At 36.5% G+C, this 23,573-nt stretch overlaps 1 protein-coding gene across 2 annotated transcripts in view; it reads left to right on the forward strand.

Annotated features, from left to right (window-relative positions):
- RECK (reversion inducing cysteine rich protein with kazal motifs) overlaps positions 1–23,573 on the forward strand; it is a 75,446-nt gene that overhangs the window by 3,971 nt on the left and 47,902 nt on the right. For both annotated transcript variants that reach the window (XM_059925069.1, XM_059925070.1), the window contains exons 2-6: positions 5,932–5,990; positions 10,213–10,287; positions 11,200–11,236; positions 13,792–13,877; positions 15,446–15,493. In XM_059925069.1, coding sequence (XP_059781052.1) covers positions 5,932–5,990; positions 10,213–10,287; positions 11,200–11,236; positions 13,792–13,877; positions 15,446–15,493 — 305 coding nt within the window. The remainder of the gene's footprint in view (positions 1–5,931; positions 5,991–10,212; positions 10,288–11,199; positions 11,237–13,791; positions 13,878–15,445; positions 15,494–23,573) is intronic.

The following is a 23,573-nucleotide window of genomic DNA, read 5'->3' on the forward strand; positions in this document are numbered from 1 at the left end:
AAGAATGGCTTCTTTGAGAAGGTAAGGTTCTGAACTGAAATCTGAAGACCGAAGGTGCTGTCCTTAGAAAAGACCGGGGTGGAGACCAGGAAGTACATAGGCCCTAAGGCAGGAAAGAACAGAAGGTCAATATGGTTGCAACATAGTGGGCAGGAGAGTAAACCAGGGCTAGATGGTGCTGGGCCTTGCAAAAAGCCGCGTAAGGACTGTGGATTTTATTCTATATACAAATAAAAACCAATGGACTTTTAAGTAAGAGATAAGTGCTATGATTTCTATTTTAGATCACGCAGGCTGCTGAATGAAAAAAAGTGATCGTAATAGGGTAAGAGTAAAAGCAGAGCTACTAGAAGCCCATTTAGTAGTCGAAGCAGGAGATAATGTCTTACAGTAGAGAGTAGAGTGGTGGTGGAGATAGAAGAGGAGAGATTCAAGATATATTGCTGTTGGATTGGATGTGGGAAGTGAGGGAAGGAGGCAGTAAAGATTATTTATAGATTTTTACCTTGAGCAACTTAGTGAAAAATAATGCTATTTACTGAGGTTGAGAAGATGGGGAGGAGCAAGTTGGAGGGTTGGCAGGTGAGTCAGGAAGAGAATCAAAATTTCCGTTTTTGTATGTGTTTAAGATGGATATTAGGAATAACTCCCCTTGGTCCATTGCTTTCTAAACTTAATTTCATGCCTGTAAGTATTCCATTCAGCAAATATTTGTTAAGGGGTTAATAGTGCCAGACACTGTGATAGGCACTAGGTATATAATGTGGTAAGCAAAAACAGACATGGTCTCTGCTTTCATGGGGTTTAAGGTTTATTGAGAACATCAGACATTAAATATCACCAAAAAGTGTATAATATCTACACTGCTAATATTTATGTGGTTATATTAGTACATATCCATTTATATTCTAAATCTGAATATATTTGAGGAAAAATGTGATTTAGTCAAGTAATGGATGCTGTAGAGCACATAGATTACATGAAGAAGACGTCAAGAAAAGTATAAGTATTAAGAGAAACATTTTGACCATGGACTATACCATTGGGAGCCAGACATTAATACTTTCAGATCCCTTGTTTTACACATGGGTGTCCTATGGCATAGAATGGGGAAGGGAATTATCTGAGAGTACTGGCTATTAGCATCTGCAGGGAGGATCTGAGGAGTCATTTGCTTTAGTTGTTTCATAATGATGAATGATAATGTGTTAAGGCTCTTTTGACCCCCAAAAGAACAGAAACCAGGGTTGCTCAGGATTAGGGAGCTAGTTATATAGCATCTAACAGGGAACACATGGAAATCCAAGCATAGGAAATTGAGCACAGCACAACCTCAGGGACTGCTGTGGGAACTGGAAAGCTGCCAGCAACCAAGACTACTTTTAGAGACAGTCTCTCTCTCTACCTCTCATAGAGTCTCTCTGTACATCTCTTGCATTTCCCACTCTCCACCAACCAGCTTCCTCCTTTTACTCATGGTTTCTGCACACCATAAAACTTCCTCAGCCCCAGCTCATCTTGACCTTATAGATGCAGAGCCCACCACCAACTGGCTGTATACCTCTGTGCCTGTGCATATGATTGGGTCCAGCTTATCTTTTGACCTGGGTCAAAAACTCATATGATGTTTGCTAAATCATGGCTTGGTCACCGTGTGAAATATGGTATGGCAGTGGTATAGTGGGAGAAATAAACTTTTTGTACTTTTTTTCCTGATTAAAAAGGCATTGTGTAAATAGGAAATTATTACTTATTAACCAATGAATAAATAAAATTTTTCGAGCTGAGCACTGTGCTAAATGGGTACAAGAAGTTTCCGTTCAATCTGGAGATACCATTAGTACACACATGAAATTATTAGAGTTAAGTGTTAAAGCTTCCAGTTCTGACTGGAATAGTAGGACATTAAATAACCAAAAAACCAACATGGCCTGGAGTTGTTGGAGAAGAAAGGCTTACTAAGAGTTGAGTTGGGATTTCAGCCTTGAAAGATGTTTAGGATTTATGTCAGCAGGAAAGAGGGCACTAAGCATTTCAGGCAGAAGGCTGTGTTCATGGTAAATGTAGGCTTTCCTTGTTAAAAAGTAATAGAAGATCAGGGAAGGGGAGGTAAGAAGACGACTTGGAAAATTTAGAACTGGAATAGCAGGAAGCCATTGTAGGCCCTTAGATTAGAAGAGTGACATCATGAAAGGTCTATTTAAAAAATTAATCTGGCACTCACTGATAATAGAAGAGAATAAGCATAATTGGCTGTTGTAGCAGTGCAGTATGAGGCAAGCAATGAAGAAGGATATCCATCTGTCTAGATAAATAAAGCGGTATGACAAGATGTTAGCAGTGTTGAATCCAGGTGGTGGGTATATAAGTAATCATTTTATTGTTTGGCTCTTCCTTGGCTGATGATATATTTTATGTATATACACAGATATATATATATCATTAAAGGGATAAATGTGACAATTGTAAGAATGCATTTATAAGTTAAAGTTGCAGTTGTCATTTAAATGTTTTTAAAGTGATTGTCAATTTCCAGGCTGTTTTAGAAATAAAAATTTGATTAAAAGTAAGATGAGATTTTTAAAATTAGCGTATGATTTTTATTTGAAATGACTGTTTTCCGCTGTCAGCTTGGATTTAGTTTTTTCCCCTTCAATAGTGCAGGATATATATATTTTGTTCTAGTAATTCTCTAGGAATACGTTAATTAGAAGGAATCTTTATTTTCTTTAGAAAAGAAAACAGGACTGGCTTTTCATTAACCAAATTGAATTACAGCTTTTGGGAGGCTTCTGTGGCAAAATCTCTTTTAACTTCAAAAATCCTATAATTCTGTGAATATTTTAGCTTTAGATTAGGGTGTGTATTTGTTTTTAAATGCTGGTTGGTCTTAGAAGTTGCATTTTTCCCTTGTGGCTGGAGCATGTGCTTCCTGCTTACTTGCCTATCTTTAGTAGACATGTGGTCCAAACCAACAGACAAACCTTGATGTTTCTAATTATTGGATGATTCTACTCACATATTTCTAGGTTACATTAATACCTTCTTAAACCCAATATACATGGCCTTTAGTAAGCAGTTTTTGGTTTTTATTAATTTTATAATTACAGACTTTTGGAATAAGAATGCAAAATATGACGCTCTTCCTTATGTCTCTAGTAAGGATAACACCTGTGCTGTTTATTTTCATCCTGTCAATATCAAGTGTTATTTTGAACTAATTTACCTTTATCTGTTCAGTTCCATTTTATGAAAATAACCAGAGTTTTAAACTATTCTTGAAGAACTAGAAATTAGGTTAGAATCAAATTATAAAAACAAAACATTTCTAGAATTCACTGTCTTCTCTTGTATAAAACATTAGGCTTTGGAGAGTTTTTTTGCACTCTAATAGTTCAATGACCCAATTAATCCATTTTAAAAGCTCTAAAAAAGACAAAGACCTTTAATTGCCACATTAATTGCATTTGAATCCTTTGCCCTCATTCTTAATGAAGGCATATGACTAGATGTCTATTTGTAGATATTTATTTCTTAAAAAATATGCAGTGTTTAAGATTCTAGTAAGTTTTTGTTGTTTCAAAGAAAGAAAAATGTGTACTAATATAACGATGACTAAGGTTAAAAATAAAGTGTGGAAAATGTGATGGAGTGTAGGTCCCCTAGCCTGTTCTAGGAGGGTGGCAGTCCTCTCAAGGGAGGAAATGTACTATTACAGAGGAATGCTTGGTTGGGAGGGGGAAGGGCATTATTACCAGAAGACTTCAGGCTGCTCTCTTTAATCCCATTTTGTCAGAAATTTCAGAAGGCTTTTGGAAAGACTAGAAGGGAATATGTCAAAATGTCAACACACATTCTGGCAGGACAGTGGGAATATTAGGTCATTTTTCTTCTTATTTTCCAAATTTTGGGGTTTCTTAATGAAAAAATGAATTATTTTAAAATTTTAACTTTGGTGGCCACTCTACTATAAATTTGACCTTCACCATTAAATAGGAAAAAAACAGGCCTTTATATTTTTAATAAAACCTTTCATTGTTATTGGAGTTTTAATTATGACATGTTTTATGTTTCTGTTCTAAATAGACCTTTGCTCCAAGAAACTTTTTTCCAAAAATCCTTAGGCCCAAGTCAGACTCTTGTCTGCCTGACTGTTTACTTTTTGCTAAGCCTGTGCTTATTGGGACCATATGTTATCCTGAGCTATCTTTGCTCTTGATCAGCTGGATTTTCTGCCCTCGTGTGACCTTTGTGTTGGGGGACAGTAGAAAGTGGCAACAACTTGAGCACTTCAAAAGAGCACATCAGTATCACACAGGAGACTCCCCCCCTTTTTTTCCTGCCTGTCCTCTCCATTCTAATGAGGCTGGGGACATAACAGAATCTTAGAAGAGGGGATCGGCATGGTGTGGCATGGCAGGGGAGAAGGGGTGTTGTGAGAAAGTCTCATGAGTGATTGGGCCCTCCCTCGAATTAGTAGCTTCTAAGAAAGTAACTACAGCCTATAAACAAGGAATTTTTTAAATTTCTGAAACTTAATGGAATTTCTATATGTTTTTCAGAATTTTAAAGTCAAATGTTTAGAACTTTAAGACAGCTTTTCCCACATAGTATTAGAAAGCCAGCCCCACAATAGTCTTTTATGAAACTAAACTATAGTGGTATAATATCACTATGTATCACAGTAATATCATACACCCTGTCATTGTTTTACGGATTAACAGTGATCGGTTTTGAACTTAAAGGATTGTTGGTAAGAGCTAAAGAGGACCTTTTTTATTCATTCATTTCTCCCCAATACTAATCCTACCTTCAATCAAAAAAGCTCTGCTTTCACGTATACTGAAATTGTATAGATTTCATTTAAAGAGATTATGTTGCATATATATATATAAAACCATTGTATTTGATCTACCTGCCTGAAATATAATATTATTACGTCCTTGTCTCTTTTGACTTAGCAGTCTAAACAGGCACTGATCAATGTAGTTGTATCTTTTTTTTCCAGTCAACATCACTCTAGAATAGTAACATGCCCCCCTGCTGATTATCTCTATCACCAATTTATTAATTTCTCTGGGCCCATAATGCTGCTTGGCAAATTTTTCCTTTTCTCTGATATTTCTCAAATTGGCATTCTGAAATGTTAATACGTGGCATGAAAAAAAGTATTCTGTGCTCTGAGAAATCTGTCTACTTAGATCCCTTTTTAGGAGATTAATGATGCATATTAACATATTAAAACCTTCATAAAATCCTACAGAAAAGAATTCTCTTTAATTTTTTAATCCTTTGTTTCCCAATGTATTTGAACATGAAACATTTTCTCTTGAGGGATAGATATTAACAATTCATGAAACAGTGTTTCATAGAACAGAAGTTTGAGAAACATTTATAGTTGCCTCCTTTATTCTCTACAATGGCTGTTCCAGACCTCTACAACCTCACCTCAAGCCCAACACCATCTCAATCCTTTTTGTTTTCAGACCTAATCTCTACTTCACTGAGATAATGGAGGCTTACGTGTAACATGTCCAAAACAAAATTCACTATCTTTTTATCATTTAACCTTACATTATAGGTATAATAATAGAATATAGTCCATAGGGTAATTGTGAGGGTTGAATGAGATAATACATAAAGCAAGCAGTAAAATTCTGGCATGTAGAAAGTACACAGTACCTAGTAGTTATTATTATTAAATGACAGTCTCCCCTATTAGATTGTAAGCTTCTTGAAGGCAAAAACCATGTTCTGCAACACAGAACCGTCCTTGACTTGAAATAGGTACTCAGCAAAAGTTTGTTGAGTTAAAATGGATAGTAATAGTAATAATTGTTGAATAAATGGTTTGTGTAACCATCTGGCTTAGCTTAATCATCATGTTTATTTAACAATAGGCAACATCAGGTGTTTATTTTTTCTCCCTAGGTGCACTGTGTTGTAATCATTCAAAGGATAACCAAATGTGCCGTGATGTATGTGAGCAGGTAAGCTTACATAATAATTGTAGAAGATATTATTTAGTATAATTGTTTTGGAGAAATCTGCTGGGCAGCACTTAAAACAAGTGTTCAGAGTTCACATCACCAATGATGGAACAAATTAACGTGTGTCTGCTGACATGATGGAGCACAGTATCTTAAGTAGGATTCTTGCCCAAAATACATAACCTAAATCATGAGGAAACAATAGGGCAAACCCAGATTGAGGGATATTCCTCAAAACAACTGCCTGTACCCTTCAGAGGTATCAGTGTTATAAAAACAAAGGCTAAGAAGCTTCTAGATTAAAGGAAACTAAAGAGACAACTAAATGCTAGTGCATAATCCTGGATTGGGTCCTGGAATTAAAAAAAAGATTGCTATAGAGGACATGATTGAGATAAATTGGTGAAATTTAAATATGAACTGTAGGGACTTCCCTGGCGGCACAGTGGTTAAGAATCCACCTGCCAATGCAGGGGACACGCGTTCAAGCCCTGGTCCGGGAAGATCCCACATGCCATGGAGCAGCTAAGCCCGTGCGCCACAACTACTGAGCCTGCACTCTAGAGCCCGTGAGCCACAACTGCTGAGCCTGTGCGCCACAACTACTGAAGCCTGCGCGCCTAGAGCTCGTGCTCCGCAACAAAGGGAAGCCACCGCAACAAGAAGCCTGCGCACCGCAATGAAGAGTAGCCCCTGCTCACCGCAACTAGAGAAAGCCCGCACGCAGCAATGAAGACCCAGCACAGGCATAAATACATACATACATACATACATACATACATACATACATACATACATACATACTGTAATAATATTGTACCAGTGCTATGATCTGAATTTGATGATTATATTGTGGTTAGCTAGGACGGTGTCCTTGTTCTTACGAGATATGTGCTGGGATTTAGGAATGATCATGTCTGTAATGAATTCTAAATGTTTCATCAAAGTAATAGTAATAATGTGTATATGTAGAGAAAGTTAAAGCAAATGTTGCAAATGTTAGTAATGGGTGAATCTAGATGAAGGCTATGTTGGTGTTCATTGTACTATTTTGGAAACTTTTCTGTGGTTTTGAATTTTTCTGCTTGAGCCTTTTTAGGCAGGTTCCACTGAGACAGTAGCTGTTTGTGTCTTACCTTTCTTTCATCATCTTGATTGTGTAGTTCTAGTCTTACCACTTGAGAATTAACGACCTCAGTCATCTTTTGAGGAGTTTTCAAGTAATAACCTGGATTTTGTTACTTCTTAAAAATGAGAGCACTACCTAACTGGGATTAAAACTTCTCTCAAACAGTATTATGAATTTAGAAAGATTTTGCAAGATACTCTAAGTATAAAACAAGACAGCTCATCTAAATAGCTGCTAGAGAATTCATGTCAAAACACTATAGCAGATTAGGTTTTCTACAAGTTTACTGCCAGAACGATAGCTTTTGAAAGCAAAAATGGCCTCTTGATGGTGTCACCATAAGGGAGCTTTTAAAGTAGCTCTTCTACTTTTGGAAGCACTGCTTTCCTGACTTTTTGCTTTGTTTCCTCTTGTTTTTTCCACTAAGGTTCCATAGGGTAAATGATTTTTATGAGGCACCTGGAACAGGCAAGGTCTAATTTCTTTAAATATGAAGTGCTAGAAATTCTATAATTTAGCATATTAAGTGAATACTGTAGTCATCCTAATAAAAAAAAACATTCTTCCCTGACCAAGTTCTTAACTAATTGAGAAATAAGGCAAAGGAGTAAGGCAGGTAAAACCCCAAATATTAATTTTATCACTAGTTACACAGATGCTGAATGTAGCATTTATCTCCAGGTAAACACTAAACTACAGAATTAGACTTACTCCCAGAGGAGGAGAGGTAAGGGTTGGGTTATATATGTTCACTTTCCCCTGCCAAACTCAGCAGTCAGATGAGTCAGTCATCGCAATCACGGGAGAAGTGAGAGAGGCCAGGGTGCTAAAATTGCTAGAGCTCACTGAAAATGAAAGGAATTACCAGGAGTGAGGAATCATTATTTCTTCAACCAGTAGGAAATGAAGAAAGGGTGGCGTTCTGCTGATATTTAGGTTTTGAGTTGGAGTGAATACTAGTGCCCTTGATGGCTGTGGAAAGTTAGGAAAAAGATGGTGGGGGGATGAGTTGCTGAATTATCAGTGAAAACCACTATGTGAAGACAGTTGGAGATTTGGAGTTAAAACTTTTAGAATTTGAATTTAGATAAGAAGTCAGGACTGATGTTTTATAATAGCACAATAAGGTGTCAGATGCCATATAATTCAAGAAGTTTGAGATCTGAGAAAAGTCCCTCAGTTTTAAAAAGAGGACTTTTAGAGGAGATATTCTAGAACAGGGACTTTTGTTTGCTTTGTTTGTGCTGAATCCCCCAGTGCTTAGAATCAAAACTCTGCCTTTTCCAATTCCACTACAAATGTGATGTGCTTCCTCCTTCCCTCCTTCTCTCCCTCCCTCCCTTCTGTCCTTTCTTCCTGACTTTTTTTAATTCTTTCTTGCCTTTCGTCGTTGTCTTTTCCCCTTTCTTTTTCTTTTCCTTCTTCTTTTTAATCTTTTCATGATGGGAATTTTCAAATATATACAAAAGTAAAGAGAAATACAATAAACTCCCATATTCAGCTTTCTCATTGTTAAGTCAAGGCCAGTTGTGTTTCATTTACAGTCCCATCTACTCCTCCCCCCGGCGCATTATATTGAGGCAAATTTATATTGAAACAAATCCCAGTTGTCATATCATTTGCTCCATAAATTTTCAGTCTGTATCTATAAATTATAAGTATTTGTTTAAAAAATAACCATATTACCATTACCACTTCTTTAAAAATGTAATACTCAAATATCTAGTTATTTTTCAAATTTATTAACTGTTTAATAAGTTTCATTTTATAAGTTTGAATCAGGACCCAAGTGAGATATAAGCATTGCAGTTGTTTTTTAAATATCTTTTAATATGCGTTTCTCCTTGCAGTTTGTTTAATGGATAAATCTGGTCATTTATCCTGTGGAGTTTCCCACAGTCTGAATCATGCTGTTTGTAACCCTATGGTATCATTTAATGTGTTCCTCTTTCCTCTGTATTTCTGTAATTGGTAGGTAGATTTAAGAGCAGAGCTGTCCAATAGAATTTTCTTCAGTGATCAAAGTATTTCATATCTGTATGATCCAATAGGGAAACTGCTAGCTCTGTGTGCACAGTAAACACTTGAAATATGCTTCAAGAGACTGAGGAACTGAATTTTAAATTTTATTTCATTTTCACTGATTTAAGTTTAAATTTAAATAGCCACGCATGGCTGGCAGCTACCTTATGGAGTAGATCCAGAGGCTTGATCAGATTCAGGTTAGGTTTTGTTTTTGTTTTGTTTGGCAAGTCTTACTCATAAATAGTATTGTGTCTGGTTGTCTCTTTGTAATGTTAGCAGTCATTGTTAATAATTGCCTCAATGCATTAATTCACTAGGAGTTGCAAAATGGTGATATTCTAGCTCTCTTCATTTATTAATTATAGTTTGTGGTTTGGGAGAAAAATGGCTGTTAAAACTAACTGGAGATAAATCCTTTTTCATTGTCGTTAGCATTCATAGACTTTACAATCTTGACTATTTGCAGGTAATAATATATGTAATGATTTAAATTTACAGAGACATTAAATTGTAATTGCATTAATTAAAGTTGTATTTGGAAGTGAGCCAACTAGCCTGTTGAGTGAACTTGTCAACCCCTCAGCAGCTTTATTTAAAAGATGGCTTTGTCTCTATTTTATGGAATTCTGTGGAGAAGTTTTTGCTACAATGCTATTCACACAGTTGTTCTTCACCAATATAAAGGGTATGGCATAGTCTATTTTTCATTGTGGTCAGTTGACTAAAAGCAGTTTGTAGGACAGTTTAGAATAAATTTATTGTTTTTTCTTCCTTTTCTGTTTTTTTTTCTCCCCTATACCCTAACAGGTTAACAGCCTGGTTTTCTCCATTTTTGAGCATTAGACTTGCCGTATTTAGATTTTGTTGATTATTTGCCAAGCTAACCAACCTTTCAAGAAATATTGCCTCAACTTAATTTAGATCTTTCCAAAGGTTTTCCGTATATAAAGGGAAATTGGAAAATATTCTAGACAATTCATATACCTAGAGGACAATAAGTTTACCTCTTCTATTTTCTTGTTGAAAAAAATGCCACAAAACTTTTTTTTTTTTTTTTTTGTCAAATAGATATTCTCCTCGAAAAGTGAATCCCGACTAAAACATCTGTTGCAGCGAGCCCCAGATTATTGCCCTGAAACAATGGTAGGTCTTATTTAACTTAACTATGGAAGCTTTTGCCTAATGAAGCACTCTAATGAGTTACTTTAGATTTAGCAAATTTTTCAGTGTGATTGGGGTTTGTGGTCAAATAAAATGTTAGATTTAACTAGGTACTTTAAAAAGATCTTCACACAAATTGCTAGATAGAATATTGTTTTTCATCTTTCATTGTTTATTTTATACCTATGTTGTAGGTATATGATATATTCCAGTCTTTAAATTTCATTATAATAGTTTATCTGGAATTGGGAATTTTACTTATTATCATATTTTGACAATTTTATGAAAACCATAATAACTAAGTCTTACATATATTTTGATTTTTAAAAAGTTGGATTTGGGGTAAGGGAAAATGTGTGATTTCTCATTACTTCTGTCTTCCCATTTTCTGGTATATTATAGATACATTGCATTCCTGTCTGAATCATGTAACTTAAAATGCCTCTAATGCGTGGGCCATCCTCAGCGTTTGGGATACTCATGAGCCAGGCTAAGAAAGTCTGAGCTGGCATGAGGGAGCCTCCTTAGATAAGGTAGCTTGGGTTAAATGGGGGGAAGGTTGATGATCAAACAGTTCTGACTGACATATTTTCCTTTAGTCACTCAACAGGCACTTTTATCTCTGTGCTTGGAAACAGTTATCCCAGTAAGCATCCTGAGTAACCATATTTGTCCTTAGTACTCTCAGATGGGAAGATGGGAAAACAGCAAGTATTTTTACACCTCAGTTCTATTTTTTCTTCCCTGAATAGCTGGTTGATACTCATATAGTTCTAGATCATTGATTGTATAGACACAAACATAATCAAATTAGCTATATATAATTTCTGTAGAAACTTTCATATTTAGGAACTGGTTATCTACATAAAAGTCTTTTGGTGATTACAATTTTAGGTTGAAATTTGGAGTTGTATGAATTCATCTTTGCCAGGTAAGCAATAGAAGTGCAACATTTAGCACTTTATTTTTTAAAACTTATTTTGTGATTGTAAAATCTGTGTCATAGTCCTGTAACCTAATGTTTACCCTTGAATTTCTATCCTCTCCTTCCTGTAGGCACCCAAATTTTCAAATGTATAATTAATTCTCATTCACTCAGTCCTTAATGGTACTCTTGTCTCCACTTCTACCATTCTATTGAAACTGGTCTTTGAAAGATCACCAGGATCTCTTGGTTCCTAGATCTTATGGCTTTTTCTCAGTACTTATTCTCTTTGACTTCCCTGTGACACTTGATATGATTGACCACTCCCTTCTTGTGACTTTACCTTGGCCTTGTGACTTTGCCCTCTCTTATCCCCACCTCCCCCACACACCGTTCCCCCCATAACTACCACAGTTATTTCTGTGTGTGGTCCTCTTCCCTTCTCTCTCCACATTCACCCTGGTACCCACATTCCTTCCCAGAACTGTTATCTAATCAGCTCTGGGAAGATAACTTTCAAATCCAAGTCATTGTTCATGACCTCTAGACGTCTTTACCTGGATCTATGCATCCAGGTGGCATCTGAAGTGCCAATTCAAAACCACACTCACCTTATAACTGCTTTCTCTTGTGAATGACACTCTAGACTGGAATCCCTCAAGTCATTATCTCTGATTGCTTTTTCTTTTTAGCTCATTGACTCTCTTCTTGTAAAATCTTGCGTCTATCCTCACCATTTCTAGTTCAAGCCTTTATGATTACACCTTTGGGGTAGATTATTGCAATAACCTTGTAACTGGTGTTTCAATACACCATAGGTGTCCTCCCCACCCCCTTCAAAAAAAATCCCTCCGGGGATATCCACTTCCATTAGAATAAAGGCCAAACTCCCTAGCCTGGCGTTCATGGTCTCCTAGGATTAAAGCTCATTTTCCAGTCCTGGTTAAAGCCAGTGCCTTGAAAAAAAGGGAGTATATCTTATGTTTCTCTGAATTCTAAAGGCTCTCACACTGTTTGAAGTTTTCATTTCAAACAAATTGTACTATTTGCTTCCTAGAATTGCCCACGTCCTTGCTTGTTCTCCCAGTTATCCCTCTCCCTGGTGTCTGCAATTATATATATGTGTGTATTGTTCCTACCAAACTGTAATCTCCGTAAAGGGTTAAATCATATATTTTATCTATCTCATAGCCCACAAAATACCTAATAGAGTGCCTTGTACATAATAGGGGTTCAGTGAATGTAAATGCTTGTTGAATAATTTAATATTTTCTAAGAGACACTGGATATGTGAAAACAGCAGTAAAATGCTTTATGGTATAAAAGTTCACAGAGTTTATGACCTACATTGATTCCATTCAAAATTCTTTCTAGAATATGAGTGATTCTGAATAGCAAGCAGCAAAGATTGAGAGGAAACTATACTAGGCAATGGGACTAGATGGGAGTCTGTTGCCCTTTATACCATTAAAACATGTAGGGTTACAGAAGCTTATGATATGCAGGATTTTTAGCCAGTTTTAACAATTGGGATGGTTTATGATTATATTTTGAGAGCTTTGTCTGTCCATGGGCCTTTTGTTTGCTTTTGTTTGGTTTGTTTTTTAGCAGAACACTTCTATTTGTTATATTAGGTCTTAGTTTCGTGTAGAGAACTATGTTACATATTGCCTTGAATCCCTGACATTTTTTAAAAATGGAAATAATAATCTAATGTACATGTGGATTTGCAGATCTATGTATTATATGGAAGCAGCATAAAGCATTTCTTAAAAGAGATAAGAAGGAATTTGCAGCATTCCTACAAGTGAATCTTTTCTTTTTTCATAATTATTACTTATATCTCCTAATTTTATCCTAGGAGTTATTCATTGACATTTATGATTGCAAAAAGGGATCTGAAAATTGCATTAGAACACTGTAATTTTATCACCTTTTGGTATCACTGTAATTTGGTTGGAGAAATAGAGCTATGCATAAATTGAACCAAAATAGTCATTTTGCCCCACAATAAAGTATACCCATCAAAGTCAGTCATGGCTCACAGGAGGTGTTCCTGTCTGTTTACTAAGTATCAGTTTTTAAACAGCATCATGTGTTTTATGCTATTCTAGGTATTTAATAATTTGAATGTTGGAATACAATAATACTCATGCCCATTTTTGTTTGTTGGCTTATTAAGTTAAATGGAATCCTTTCCTCTTCTGGTTCATAGTCCAAAGGTGAAGAAAGCCTCTCATTGCTTTCCTTAGCCTGTATATCCTCTAGAGATTCTGTTTACCTAAGAGTGAGAATGAGCTAAAGAGAGTTTAGGGTGGGCAGGGAGAAGAGGGAAAAAAACAAAGGACTTGGTAATTATGCTGTGAGGGACCCTGAGAAGACTGATAGCATTGAGAGTAAGGGTGGGAGGAGGGGCTTCATACTTTTGAGACCCTGCTATCTAAGCTAGCTTTCTTATGGACACCTGCTTTGACTTGTAGTGGTATCCATGAACCAGTTTGGCACTCTATTTGTGTTTGTCACTACTTATGACCAAAACATTTGAACATTTTGTTTTTAAGGTGTGTTTAAGAAGTCTGATGGCTGGGTTGGCTTAGGCTGCTGTGAACTGGCTATTACCTTGGAGTGTCGACAGGCATGCAAGCAGGTAACACTTGGCAATCAGGCTTTTAAGCAGCGTGGAGTAGAGTTTCAGTTTTGGCTGTGTCTTGGACCTAGCCTACCTCATATCTTTGGAGAGGTGACCCATAAAAGCTGCAAATTTAGCATTTCTTACATGGACCATTTCCTTTTAGACATGCTGCTTTTTCAGTTTTGGCTGCTGCATGTAAGACCCTCAGCCTTCTCTTATTCTTTCTTAACTTCTCTCTGCCACACAAAGAAAGAATATTATAGGAATCAAGGCCTTTTGTATTCTGCCTATGGTCATGCTTAGTCAATGCTGAATGACTCCAAATGGTCTTGTAAATTTCAGGCATGCTTGGATGAGAGCAGTTGACACAGTTGGCTTATTTTGCTTTCATCTTCCCTCTGTCTTTCATCATGGGTTTACTCTGAGTATGTTCTTTTATACCTTCTCTGCTCCTAAGGTGAGCGTGACTCCTACAGTGAATTATGACTTCTCTTTGATTTGATATATCTCAGGTCCAATTCAAGTTAGGCCCCTGAACTCTTCCTCACTGTGTATATTTTCATAGTGGTTCCTCAGAGTGCTGTGGAAAAACTGGTCTCCTGGCTCCTCATACTCCAAATGGTGGGAGTATGGAAAACTGGGAAATTTAAGTGTCCCTAAAACTAAACTGGAAAGCCTTCTCTTATTTTCTCCTTCTAGTGACTGGTCTCTAGACAGGAGTATATGAGACATGCTGATGCCTTTGCTTTCATACAGACCACTGAGCCACACTCTTTGGGCAGCACATAGCCTAGCTATCTGCTATTCTCCTCCAGGCATTGAGATGAAACTGAGTTGTAGAGGATTTGAGCTATAGTACATCTAGTGGGCCACAGAATAGTTGCCAGTCCATTCTGCTTCTTGCTTTCCCTGTCCTCATCAGCTGGTCTATTCAGAATTGCATGAGCTTAGGTGATAGAACAGGAGGAAATAGAACAAGGAACCGGAGTCCATGGCTTTGGAACTACGTCTCTAAATGAGGATTATCATCATGTGGAAGAACAGCCACCCCTCAGCAGATTTGTTTTGGCTTGTTTTTTATAGAAAGTGTATACTTAAATGTAGTAAATAACCTTCTGTTTTTCTGTGTGTCAGTTTCCTCATCTGTAGAAGGAATAATATCTTCTACATAAACTTGTTAAGAAAATTACATAAAAATAACTTATTAATTGCCTGGCATTGCCTTTCCCTCTTTAGCTGTCTCCTCTGTTATATAAGGATCTTGGCTCATATGGGAACTTAAAACATGAAGGGTTAAAGAAAAAGCAAACTATAAATGCCCTAGCAAAGCTTCACAAGAAAATTCACTGCAGCAGAGCTTCAGAGCTTCACAAGAAAATTTGCTACAGAATGGAATTCAGCTTAAAAAAAAGTCCTCTGTTTACAGTTCCTTCAAAGTTATCTAGTTTCTGAAATAACAAAAGGACTGTGTCATTATGTGAGATAAAAGCCATAAAAGTTAGAGTGAAATTCTAGCATATCTGGAGCTAATGTTTGTTTAATGTGGATTAAATAAATTAATGCAGAAATTTGTTATTTTTTAGGCATCTTCAAAAAATGATATTTCCAGAGTTTGCAGAAAAGAATATGAGGTATGCATTTTATTTAACAAATTTGGATAGATTAATTAGATGTTATCAGAATTGATAAAATCGCTCAAATTTTAAAAATGAATTCATTGTTAAATAAATTGCCTTTTACTTTACAGAAAATATGGCCTTGAGAAAAATGTGATTTACCTTTTTTAGAAATGTTATAACTTTAATTAACTTGTTGAAATTAAATGTTAATTTGAAAGAAATGCCTAAATCACATATACAGAGGATTTAACCTATAATGTTTTCATAATAAAGCAACTGGTTGTATCCAAGGTTGTAAAATAGTTTTCCTTAGGTTCCATATCCTCTTTTGCCCCTTTTCCTATACCTTGATCCATCCAGGTATCCACCTTTATCAACTACCTCTAATTTGAAGAAACAAAATCACATCGCTAGTGTGAGTAGCTTCAGACTTTCCTAGCATCTTACATTTGCGGGGGAAAGGTACATACCAAATTACAAAGGCTGTATTAAATCTGAAGGACTCTTGTCTTCCAATGGTGGTGTTTCATGCACTGTGGTATCTAGATTGGGCGTGGGGGGGGACACAGGTTGAGGAGGGGCAGAGGTAGAGGAGGTATTTCACACCAGGCAAATATGTACAAAAGATTGTCCCTAATGTGATAAAGCTCCTCACTGGGACTACTTTGTTCAGTTCCTAGAACTTCATTGTTAAGTATGATAATATTATTATTTTTTATAGTGTAAGACCGTGTAATTAAGCATACTTAAGCACATATGCCTCATTCATCATTTGTATGTATAAACATTGGGATTCCTATTGCTTTTAATAGTCTGTATTCTCTTGGAGAAGAAAGATAGACCAACTCTCTTAACTGCTTCTAGATTATAGTTCTGATTTTTTTTTTCTTTTCTCAAAGCCTGTAATTATATCTCTTGATTAATATTTTGGAATTGGAAAAATCTTATTTATCTTTTGTTCCTTTGTACTATTGCTAAGTTATATCTGTTTCTCTGAAGACAAATTTCCAAATTAACTGCAACTCTTCTCTGTTCTTATTGAAAAGAGCCTTTCTACAAAGAAGTAAAAGATCTTTCTTTTTTTTCTTCTCTCTCTACCTTTGAAATAACTAGTTTTAGTTTCTCTTGAACAGAGTGGCTAACTGTGATAATTCCTTCTTTTCTCCCACATGATGTCTGACACTGTCCATCTCCTGTAGCCTGTCCTCCATTATTTTAGTGTGCTTCCTTCTCTTGTCTGGATTTCTGCATTGCCCTAGGAAGTCTGCCAGTATGTGTTGATGAAGGACGGGACAGGAAAGGTAAGAGAGATAAACACTGTCCTATGAGAGAAATACTAAGAGTAGTTTACCTTTTCCAGTCTATCCTCCCCTATTTGGCCTAGAATTAAGCAACTATCTTCCAAAAATATACATGCCAAGAAGGTTCTTTCGCATATATATAAACGTAAAATATATATATGTAAAGTATACATGTGTTTTATATATATGTGTGTGTTTTATATATATATATAAAACTGACTGTACAAATTATTCAAGATAATTCAAGATTCAATTTGATTTTTTATATGTTATTTAGAAATAAAAAGAGAGGCAAGAGCACTTTAACACAGAAAGAAGTTTCTGCATTATAAGCCCCAAATAACAGTCACTCTCACTGAATTGTTAAAGTCTTGTCTAGACACAATGGCTATTTGTTATAAAGTGAATTGGGTAACATTGGTGTAGTGCAACCTATTTTAACTGGATTAGTTGCTTATTAACATTAGAATAATTTATAAAACTAGGCTTTTGGTACCTTTTCCTTAACCCTGGAGTGGTCCCTGGATGTGAACTTCCAGATGTGTAAGCTATTCCTTTAGGCTTACAACTTTAGGGGTTAACATTTACCCTGAAGGATGGTGTTGTGTAGTTTGACTAGAGATTCAGAGAATGAGCGGTTATATTTGAAGGAGCTAATGTTTATCTTTACTGATAAGCTGCTGCAGAATCCCCTTTGAGGGGTTTCCTGAGCAATTTACTTACATGAATAAAGTTTAAAATTTTTATGCCATCTAAGATTGTTTTGTTCCAACCAAGCTAAGATAAACTAGTAAAATGTAAAGCATTTTTATGTCTGATTTTATAGTATCTGGTTTCTTTTTTATGCAAATCAACAAATATTTATTGAATAGTGAGAGGCAGTTTTATTATATTAGAAAGAAAACAAACTTTCGGGAATTCCCTGGTGGTCCAGTGGTTAGGACTCCGTGCTTCCACTGCAGGGGGCATGGGTTTGTTTCCTGGTCGGGGAGCTAAGATCCCTCATAGCTGCACAGCATGGCCAAAAATAAATAAATAAAATAAAATTATCTTAAAAAAAGAAAGAAAACAAACTTTGGAGTCAGACCTAGGTTAGAATTATGGTTAAGCTACATATAGCTCAACTTCAAATACTAAAGAATTATACCTGAGTCAAGATAGTTAAAATATGTACTGAACGTGCAAGAACTCAAGGAAATTGGAAAGCAGACTGAGCATGTTGGGAGTTAACAGGGAAAACTTTGCAAAAGAGAGGCCTGAAAGGATTGGTATAATTTGGGTTAGAGGACTGGATCAACAGCATGTTAGCAAAAATGCACATGACTGAGGTGGGGGGTAAAAACGAAGATAGGCCTATTTTGGGCTGAGAATCTGCTTGGATAGGCAAAGTGGGACCAGATCCTGGAAAAATGATATTTTGGGGCTCAGCCCATTATTAAGTAGAGGGAGATGATAAAGATTCTGTGATAGGAGACCAACATAACAAATGAAAGTCCAATATTTTAGAAAGCTTCAAGTCTTAGGTATGTGCAGGCTAAGTTTTAGATCTCCCAAATTCCTCTAACTTAGCTAAAAACAAATAAGGCCCACAACTAGGATGATAGCAATAGAATTGAGTATTTGGGAATAAATCAGAGATTTGAAGGTAGAGTCCATCATTCAGGATTTGTTATAAAGGATTGAATATAGGAGATGATGTTCAGGGAAATATAAAAAACAATTAGTGAATTGGGAGATAGGACTAAAGAAGTTATATGGAAAAGCAGCGCAGGATAGGCTGAAAGAGAGTTTAAGGGACATGGAGGATAGAGGAAGTATTCTAATTGGAATACTCAAAGAAGAAGAAAGAATATGGGACAGAGGCAGTGTTTAAAGAAGCCCAAGAAATCCCCAGCAGAATTTTTTTTTTAAAGCCATACGTTACAGATATACCTCATAGCCACAGGTCTTAAAAGCAGTCAGGAAAAAAGACATTGTCTTCAAAGGAGGTCAACAGCTGATTTTTCAGTAGCAACAGAGGAAGCCAGGAACAGTGGAATGATACCTAAACTATTCTGAGAGAAAACAACTATCATATCCAGCAGAAATATTTTTCAAGAAAGAAGGCAAAATTAAGGTATTTCCAGACGACAAAAACAGAGAATTGCCAGTACTGGACCCTTGCTAGAAATCCTTCTTTAAAGGAAGTTCTAAAATATCTATAATTATTTGAGATGCAAAGGAAAATGAGAACAATAAAAATACAAAGTGACTAAGTTAAAACACACACAGGTTGTATAAAACAGTAATAATTTATTATTGAGTTTAAAAAAAGAAAGAAAATACACAGCAAAGATAGCATATACATTGGGAAGGGATTTTAAAGAAATTGAAGTATATTGTTAGGTCTTTTTAAGTGTAAAAACCCGTATCTCAGAGGTAGTTAGGAATACCAGACTAAAGATGAGGAGAGATCATGCCCAAAGTCAACCATGAAGTAACCCTTGAACGTTGAGCGTGAAAGAAAGCTCTGTGAAAGAAAAAATATAGAAAAAAATAGAAAGCTGATTTTGAAAATCGTTTTTAGGGAACGGAAAGAGGAGGAGCCATATACTGATCTGACATTCAATGAGAATATTAGATTGAGATATTCCAAGAAAAAGAGAAATTCTTATTAGTGAAAGTGTTCAAAGCAAAGATTTACTGGATAAATACATTGTGGAGGGGATTTCTGCAATGGACACGAGATTTGGCTGTTCTCCCATCTTTGCAGTTCTCTTATTCTGACTCATACCTATGAAAGAGTACTTCCTTCAGAAATTGAGAATACTTCTTTCAGAATCACACACATTTGGTTAGAGCTATCAAAATCGACCAGTGGCTTGATAACTCCATCACAGACGTGTTCAAGTGTCACGGGCATGCTTGATTCTAGGTTAGCCATGCGTTTTCACAGGCTTGGTCTTGGCCCATCTAGAAGTATTTATCAGGCCACATGCGCTCATGGATGTATGATACTAGACCAGGGATGATATTTAAAATATTAAACAACTGGAATGACAGGCACCAACAATCAGAACAAATGCTGGATATAAACTAGAGCCATACTAGTTTAGCCATACTAGGGCAAATTGGCAGATTAGAACTAAAGTAAAAACTTAATCATGTTTTCCATGAGGTGTGAGACATCTAGTGTAATACTTTTTGCATAGTCTTTGTCTACAGCTGGCTGAAAACATTTTCTTCTAGCCACCAAGACAGTGGTTAAAAACAAAAATTGGTTGTTGATAGTGATTTTCTTGAATGTCAGAATAGACATCAAGATGATATGAGGCTGGTGTATTTCCAGAGACCTGGCAGTGTCTGTAACATGATGAGACAAATTTTAGTTTCAGGTTCATAAACCCATTTCATACCTTTATGTCACACCTTACCTGCCATTCTCTAACATAATGGCCATAAATATATATACCTTTCCATTTGCTGCATGAGCCACTGAAATACAGTGTTGCAAATTTGTCATCACACTTTTGTGCTTTTACTCTTTTGTTCCTTCTTTCACAGATCCTTCTCTACGCTTTTCTTTATATTGTTTTCAGAAATGTGATTTTCAATTCTCTCCTTTCTTCCTAGCTTTCTTCAGTCCAGTTATTTGATGTTATTTCATTAAGGAAGTTGAGAAACTATGAAGGAAAGTCAGTAGGAGATATTTTTGTGAGGATTTGCTTTTTTTTTTTTTTTTTTTTTTTTTTAAGCTTAAGCCATTTAAGTTTTAAACTAAACTGTTGCTAAAGAAAACTAAAATAATGTTCTGTCCTGGGGCTCTGGTTCTCTGAGAATGCTGAGATAAAATTAAGACTCTGAGGATATTAAAAAGAGGCTCTAAGAACCACAAAAACAAAGATGGTCAGCCTTGTGAGTGCCAGGCTCAGTTCTGTCAGCACTGTCCTATCAACACACAGCTAAATGCATAAGAGAAGAGTGCAGGTATGTGTTAAATTTTATTTTTTGAATATTCACATGTTCAAAATTCAAAACAGTATACAATAAAAAGTCTCCTTCCTACCTCTTATACCACAGCCACCCGGTTCCTAAGGTCACCAGAGATATTTTATGCACATAAAAGTAAATATGTATATATAGTCCTCTTCTACCCTTCTGTACACAAATGGTAGCTTACCACACACTTTGTGGTACCCGTGGATGCCAGTGTTTGGTGCATATTTATGTATGTCTATATGGGCCGTCCAGTGTATCCTCAGGAAATGTCGCAATAAAATGCTCTGTTTTAAAGATTTCTATGTTTTAATTTTATTTTGTTCCTTTTCTCTCAAATTAACCTTGATTCTAGATTTACTACCAGAAGCATAAAGGAAAAGGGATGAAAAAAATAGCCCTAAAAATTTAGACCTAGGAGGGCAGGGATGTAGGACCAGCAGGATTCTCTGGACAGCTAGAGGCCTTCTGTGCCTCGGTATGATTGGATCTGTGCCGCAGTAGTTCCAGGAATAGAGTAGACCTTCTTACATGGCAGATGACAGCCTAGGCTCTGGAAGTTGGCTTGGGGATTTTAGCAAAAAGAATCATGTGGTACTTTGCCTCAGCAGAGCCTTCAGCACCTAAATGTAAAGCTTCTTTTAGTTAGTACCAAGGAAACTCTGAGAATTGTCAGAATATGGTAAGTAGAAGACTGTGAATGGGAGGCTTTGTAAATGGTAAAATGCTATACAGGTATGTTGTATCAGAGTAGATTTGAGCCGTTACCTGCAGCTGATGAGCTCCAAAAAGAGCGAAACCTATTAGGTCCTGCAGTACTGGCTTAAGATAATATAAAACCTTGATTATGTTCCATTTGTATGTTGTTTTGTTTTGTCATATTTTGTGCTGGGGAAGGGAATAGCTCCCATTTAGTCTCCTTGAGCTAGTGTATTTCCTCTGCAGTCCATTCTTCTTATAAGTCACCTGAATGAGATCATCCCAAAAGGGAAATCTGATCAAGTCTGATTAGATTGTGACCTGGTCTAATCCAAATGGCCAGGTTTTTCTCCCTAGGCAATCTCATCTACTCCCATAGCTTTAATTGCCCCAATATGATGACAACTCCAGAATCTTCTTTGCTAACCTCTTTTTCTCCTGAATCACTGCTGGATATGTGTTCTTTCGATGCTCAACTGACATTTCAAATCAGCCAAACTGACTGTTAACCTTCCCTACCTCTCCTTCCCTCTACCCTACTGCTACACAACACCACACATACACACATCTCCAAACAAAAACTTATCATTTTTCTTGCATTTCTTGCTTGGTTGTTTAAGTACAGTCCTCCCAGACACATAAACTAAAAGCCTAAGAGGTATTGTCTACTCTTTCTTCTTTCTCACCACCTCCCACAAAACAAAACAAAACAAAAAATAAAACAAAAAAACTGGCTATCAAGCTCTAAAGATTTGCCTCTGAAATATGTCTTAAATTGGTCTCCTTTCCAGATCCTCAGTTACTGCCTACCTCAGGCCTTTATACCACTTTGGGGGACAACTACAATAGCTGCCCAACTAGCTTTCCTGTCTCTAATTTCTCCTTTTATTTACTATCTCCACTTCTCCTAGGGTGACCTCTTTAAAGACCAAATATGGTCGTATCACTCCCTTCCTTGAAACTCTTCAGTGGCTCACCTGTAAGATACAGTTCATGTTCCTCAGCCTGGTGTACTTAAGCTTTTCTCGATCTAGCCCCTGACTCTTCCCTCCTTGACGCTTCAGCAGCTTACTGCTTATAACTTCCCAGATTGACCATGTGTTGTATTTGTTAGTTGTAGTTGTACCACCTGTTGCCCTCCTGGAATTCCTGTTTCCTGAATCCATCCTATCATCCCCATCCATTAGTAGGCTGGAGCCAGCTCCTACCAGCTAGGGAGAACTGGTTGTTAAATATTCAGGAATTTGGCAAGCCAGTTTTTAACTTGAAAAGCAGGTGTGATGGGGGTATTTATACCACACATATCAGCAAATATTACAAATCAGAACTCCCCTTCACCCCCACCCCACCCCAGCATGCCACAACCCCTACTGAAATTCTGGCTTAGATGGTTCCTCTTTAAAACCTTTCCTGCTCAGCCCTCTACCCTCACACACACAAAATTAGTTGCTATTTATAAACACTTGACATGCTTTATTATAGCATTGGTCACCATGTAGTGTAACTCTTTGTTTTCAAGTCACTTTTTAATGCTAAAGTCTTGAGTTCCTAGGACAGAGTCCATGTCTCAATTATCTTTGCATGTCATTCATTCATTCCTTCAACATTCATTGAGTTGATACACTTAATATGTATCAGGCACTGTTCTCAGAGTACAAAGATGGAAGGATTTAGCCACTGTCTGTAAGAAGTTCATAGCCTAGTCCATGGGAAGAGAGAAATTCAAATAGTCCATTACAATACAGTGAGACAAGTACGTTGCTAGAAGTCTGTGCAAGACACGTTGAAGCCTGGAGGAAAAAACCCTTCCCAGGGTAATGGGGAAGTCTTCACAGAGCAGGTAAGACTTAAAGGATGAACAAAAATTTGTTGCCTGTAAATAGGTGCTACAGTTAGTATTTTTATAGATAGAATTTTTTAATAGAAAATTTTCCCACTCTGGACAGTACACAAGTTTCTTTGTTTCAGAGTAAATAGCCGTTTTATGTGAAAACCCTGTGTAAATGTCTATGAATCAGGCATTCTTTGAATGAGCAGAGAAAGCACTGAATACTGTATCTGTAATCACAATGTTGTGTAGCAAACCATCCCAAAACTCCATAGCCTAGAATTATTAT

The sequence above is a fragment of the Balaenoptera ricei genome, chromosome 6, assembly GCF_028023285.1.
Source record: "Balaenoptera ricei isolate mBalRic1 chromosome 6, mBalRic1.hap2, whole genome shotgun sequence".
Classification (NCBI taxonomy): domain Eukaryota; kingdom Metazoa; phylum Chordata; class Mammalia; order Artiodactyla; family Balaenopteridae; genus Balaenoptera; species Balaenoptera ricei.